This window comes from Coregonus lavaretus (genome assembly GCF_964263955.1).
Source record: "Coregonus lavaretus genome assembly, chromosome: 19".
NCBI classification, from domain to species: domain Eukaryota; kingdom Metazoa; phylum Chordata; class Actinopteri; order Salmoniformes; family Salmonidae; genus Coregonus; species Coregonus lavaretus.
This window is the reverse complement of record NC_140006.1, coordinates 47,843,633-47,849,632: the sequence shown is the minus strand read 5'-3', so window position 1 is coordinate 47,849,632 and position 6,000 is coordinate 47,843,633. Positions and strand designations below refer to the sequence as shown.

Genomic DNA, 6,000 nt, shown 5'->3' with positions numbered 1-6,000 from the left:
TGCATGACACAAGTAATGTTTCCAACAATTGTTTACAGACAGATTATTTCATTTATAATCCAGTGTATCACAATTCCAGTGGTTCAGAAGTTTACATACACTAAGTTGACTGTGCCTTTAAACAGCTTGGAAAATTCAAGAAAATGATGTCATGGCTTTAGAAGCTTCTGATAGGCTAATTGACATCATTTGAGTCAATTGGAGGTGTACCTGTGGATGTATTTCTAGGCCTACCTTCAAACTCAGTGCCTCTTTGCTTGACATCATGGGAAAATCAAAAGAAATCAGCAAGACCTCAGAATTTGTTTTGTAGACTTCCACAAGTCTGGTTCATCCTTGGGAGAAATTTCCAAACGCCTGAAGGTACCACATTAATCTGTACAAACAATAGTACGCAAGTATAAACACCATGGGACCACGCAGCCGTCATACCGCTCAGGAAGGAGACGCGTTCTGTCTCCTAGAGATGAATGTACTTTGGTGCAAAAAGTGCAAATCAGTCCCAGAACAACAGCAAAGGACCTTGTGAAGATGCTGGAGGAAACAGGTACAAAAGTATCTATATCCACAGTAAAACAAGTCCTATATCAACGTAACCTGAAAGGCCGCTCAACAAGGAAGAAGCCACTGCTCCAAAACCGCCATAAAAAAGCCAGACTACGGTTTGCAACTGCACATGGGGACAAAGATCGTACTTTTTGGAGAAATGTCCTCTGGTCTGATGAAACAAAAATAGAACTGTTTGGCCATAATGACCATCGTTATGTTTGGAGGAAAAAGGGGGTACCTTGCAAGCCGAAGAACACTATCCCAACCGTGAAGCATGGGGGTGGCTGCATCATGCTGTGGGGGTGCTTTGCTGCAGGAGGGACTGGTGCACTTCATAAAATAGATGGCATCATGAGGAAGGAAAATTATGTGGATATATTGAAGCAACATCTCAAGACATCAGTCAGGAAGTTAAAGCTTGGTAGCAAATGGGTCTTCCAAATGGACAATGACCCCAAGCATACTTCCAAAGTTGTGGCAAAATGGCTTAAGGACAACAAAGTCAAGGTATTGGAGTGGCCATCACAAAGCCCTGACCTCAATCCTATAGAAGATTTGTGGGCAGAACTGAAAAAGCGTGTGCGAGCAAGGAGGCCTACAAACCTGACTCAGTTACACCAGCTCTGTCAGAAGGAATGGGCCAAAATTCACCAAACTTATTGTGGGAAGCTTGTGGAAGGCTCCCCGAAACGTTTGACCCAAGTTAAACAATTTAAAAGCAATGCTACCAAATACTAATTGAGTGTATGGAAACTTCTGACCCACTGGGAATGTGATGAAAGAAATAAAAGCTGAAATAAATAATTCTCTCTACTATTATTCTGACATTTCACATTCTTAAAATAAAGTGGTGATCCTAATTGACCTAAGACAGGGAATTTTTACTAGGATTAAATGTCAGGAATTGTGAAAAACTGAGTTTAAATGTATTTGGCTAAGGTGTATGTAAACTTCCGACTTCAACTGTATATATTTTTCTATTTAATGTTTTAACCAGTTCATGTGGTTGTTGTATCCATACCAGTTTTATTCTAAGCCAATCAATGTTTTATTAAGTTATACTGTTATGTGTTAGTTCCTACTAGTGGCCAGATGAGTGATCATATCTATATTTTTTAATATATATATATATATATATATATATATATAAAAATAAAAAAACAGTTTTTCTCCCCAATTTTTCGTGATATCCAATTGGTAGTTACAATCTTGTCTCATCGCTGCAACTCCCCAACGGGCTCCGGAGAGGTGAAGGTCGAGTCATGAAAAATGGAAACAAATGAGGGACAAGACGATGACTATTGGATGACTACTTATGGGCGGGGCTTTGTCATATAGTATATATATAGTTGTCCCTCATTCATCCAGGTGATTATATTGTTTGGTTCATGTACCTTTGTATTAAAACTGTAGAGAGGGAGATTTGAAACCGTCTTCAGCTTTTTGAAGACAAGTTCAACTAATTAAAAAGAATAGGAGTAAACCAGATGTCAGATACTTCATTCAAAGTTATTTGTTACGGTCTTTGATAAATAATATAATAATAATATGCCATTTAGCAGCCACTTTTATCCAAAGCGACTTACAGTCATGCGTGCATACATTTTTTGTGTATGGGTGGTCCCGGGGATCGAACCCACTACCTTGGCGTTACAAGCGCCGTGCTTTACCAGCTGAGCTACAGAGGACCACATTAGCCACAGAGGGCCGGTGTAGGGTTTTGTTCTAACCAAGCAGTAACACCTAATTTCAGCATATCAAGTCTTGATTGAAGTCTATGATTAGTTGATTAGTTGAATCAGGTGTGAATGAACAAAAGCCTGGGCCCACATTGATCTCTGTGGATACGATTGGATACGATCCCGCTGTTATCAATGCTACTTCCATGGGGAATTGCAATGATCCGTTTATTTTAATAACTTTAGGGGAGAATATTATAATTTAAGTGTGCCTAAGAAATGTCAGTTTGTACGTTTTTCAACATTTTGTAAATGAATTAAAATGTATTATTTAAGAGGTGGGCATATTTGGAACACCCAAGTAGTTGGCAATATCAGTTGGTTTTGTGATGAATGAGCTATCTGATTCAATGAATGATGGAGCTGAGTTTGCCTTTTTTCCCAAAGTGTCATTTAAGGTGCTCCAAAGCATGATTTCTCAATTTGCAGTACGTTTGCCAATCGGTTGTGCAGCCAGACTTATTTGCCTTTCCTTTTGCCTCATCCCTCTCAACCATACCATTTTTAAATTCCTCATCAATCCACGGGGATTTAACAGTTTTTACAGTAGTTTTCTTAATGGGTGCATGCTTATTAGTAACTGGAATAATCAATTTCATAAATGCGTCAAGTGCAGTGTCTGTTTGCTCCTCATTACACACCACGGACCAAACTATATTCTTTACATCAACAACATAGGAATCACTACAAAACGTATTGTATGACCTCTTATACACTATATTATAAGAGGGGGGCCAGTATGAAAAATGTATGCACTCACTAACTGTAAGTCGCTCTGGATAAGAGCGTCTGCTAAATGACTAAAATGTAAAAATGTAAATATTAGGCCCAGCCTTTGGAACTTTGGTTTTCCTATATATGGCTACTATATTGTGATCACTACATCCAGTGGATTTGGAAACTGCTTTCAAACACATCTCTGCAGCATTAGTAACGATATGATCAATACATGTTGATGATTTATTTCCTGTACTGTTTGTAACTACCCTGGTAGTTTGACTGATAACCTGAACCAGGTTACAGGCACTGGTTACAGTTTGAAGCTTTCTCTTGAGTGGGCAGCCTGATGAAAACCAGTCAATATTTAAATCACCCAGAAAGTATACCTCTCTATTGATATCACATATATTATCAAGCATTTCACACATGTTATCCAGATACTGACTGTTAGCACTTGGTGGTCTATAGCAGCTTCCCACCAGAATGGGCTTTAGGTGAGGCAGATGAACCTGTAGCCATATTACTTCAACAGTATTTAACAAGAGATCCTCTCTAATCTTCACTGGAATGTGGTTCTGAATATAAACAGCAACACCTCCACCATCGGCATTTCTGTATTTTCTGTAAATGTTATAACCTTGTATTGCTACCACTGTATCCTCAAAGGTATTATCTAAGTGAGTTTGAGAGATAAGTCAGAATATGAACGTCATCTGTTATCCTGCAGCACGTATCAGGGTGGAGGTACCTGACCCATAGATAGAGAACTACTTCCAGGGTTAGAAAAGGGGTTAGTGTTACCTGGTGCTAACCCTGTGGTAACTACAGTTGAAGTCGGAAGTTTACATACACCTTGGCCAAATACATTTAAACTCAGTTTTTCACAATTCCTGACATTTAATCCTAGTAAAAATCCCCTGTCTTAAGTCAGTTAGGATCACCACTTTATTTTATGAATGTGAAATGTCAGAATAATAGTAGAGAGAATGATTTATTTCAGCTTTTAAGCCATTTTGCCACAACTTTGGAAGTATGCTTGGGGTCATTGTCCATTTGGAAGACCCATTTGCTTCACGGTTGGAATGGTGTTCTTTGGCTTGCAAGCATTCCCCTTTTTCCTCCAAACATAACGATGGTCTTATGGCCAAACAGTTCTATTTTTGTTTCATCAGACCAGAGGACATTTCTCCAAAAAGTACGATCTTTGTCCCCATGTGCAGTTGCTAACTGTAGTCTGGCTTTTTTATGGCGGTTTTGGAGCAGTGGCTTCTACCTTGCTGAGCGGCCTTTCAGGTTATGTCGATATAGGCCTCGTTTTACTGTGGATACATACTTTTGTACCTGTTTCCTCCAGGGTCCTTTGCTGTTGTTCTGTGATTGATTTGCACTTTTCGCACCAAACTACTTTCATCTCTAGGAGACAGAACACGTCTCCTTCCTGAGCGGTATGACGGCTCATGGTCCCATGGTGTTTATACTTGCGTACTATTGTTTGTACAGATGAACGTGGTACCTTCAGGCGTTTGGAAATTGCTCCCAAGGATGAACCAGACTTGTGGAGGTCTACAATTGTCTTTCTGAGGTCTTGGCTGATTTCTTTTGATTTTCCCATGATGTCAAGCAAAGAGGCACTGAGTTTGAAGGTAGGCCTTGAATTACATCCACAGGTACACCTCCAATTGACTCAAATGATGTCAATTAGCCTATCAGAAGCTTCTAAAGCCATGACATCATTTTCTGGAATTTCCCAAGCTGTTTAAAGGCACAGTCAACTTAGTGTATGTAAACTTCTGACCCACTGGAATTGTGATTAAGTGAAATAATCTGTCTGTAAACAATTGTTGGAAAAATGACTTGTGTCATGCACAAAGTAGATGTCCTAACCGACTTGCCAAAACTATAGTTTGTTAACTAGACATTTGTGGAGTGGTTGAAAAACGAGTTTTAATGACTCCAGAAAAACGAGTTTTAATGACTCCAACCTAAGTGTATGTAAACTTCCGACTTCAACTGTATCTATTAACAGGTTCCTGCAGCGTGTCAGGGTGGAGGTACCTGACCCATGGAGAACTACTTCCAGGCAGAGGCCTTCAACCTGGACAAGGTGCTGGACGACTTCCAACAGAACCAAGGTGAGTCAATTAACAAATTAACCATCCGTCAATCTAGCAACCATCCACCAATCAATCCATCCATCAACCCACCAATCAGATTTGCAGCTACTGGGCTCTATAGTATGTATGTTTAAGCAAAGCAAGAGTAAATGTGTTTTGTTGTAGTACACAAAGGCTGCGTTTACACAGGCAGCCCAATTCTGATCTTTTTCACTAATTGGTGTTTTGACCCAATGGACCAGCACTTTTGCCAATAATTGGGCAAAAGATCAGAATTGGCTGCCTGTTTAAACACAGCCCTAGATCAGATTTGGGCTGCCTGTTTAAACACATCCTTAGTGTGTGTTAAGGCAGAGTATAAGTGTTTTTTTGTAAGACACACACACACACCAATAGGGTAACGGGCAGAGAGAGAATACAGTTAATAGGATTGAGGGTTGTGTGTTTGTGTGTCTGTCTGGGTCCGTGTGTCCGTACATTCACATTGTACGTTTTGAAAATGTTGTAGAGACAGACAGGGCCTCCATGGTTTGGAGACAGACAGGGCCTCCATGGTGTGGAGACGGACAGGACCTCCATGGTGTGGAGACGGACAGGACCTCCATGGTGTGGAGACGGACAGGACCTCCATAGTGTGGAGACGGACAGGACCTCCATGTTGTGGAGACGGACAGGACCTCCATGTTGTGGAGACGGACAGGACCTCCATGTTGTGGAGACGGACAGGACCTCCATGTTGTGGAGACGGACAGGACCTCCATGGTTTGGAGACAGACAGGACCTCCATGTTGTGGAGACTGACAGGACCTCCATGTTGTGGAGACGGACAGGACCTCCATGTTGTGGAGACGGACAGGACCTCCATGTTGTGGAGACGG

The 6,000-nt window shown here is 40.9% G+C and overlaps 1 protein-coding gene across 1 annotated transcript in view; it reads left to right on the top strand.

The window, feature by feature from the left end:
• Positions 1–6,000, top strand: part of zfyve9a (zinc finger, FYVE domain containing 9a) — a 53,456-nt gene that overhangs the window by 5,531 nt on the left and 41,925 nt on the right. The window contains exon 2 of the mRNA XM_084182821.1: positions 5,035–5,140. Coding sequence (XP_084038947.1) covers positions 5,071–5,140 — 70 coding nt within the window. The 5' untranslated portion in view covers positions 5,035–5,070. The remainder of the gene's footprint in view (positions 1–5,034; positions 5,141–6,000) is intronic.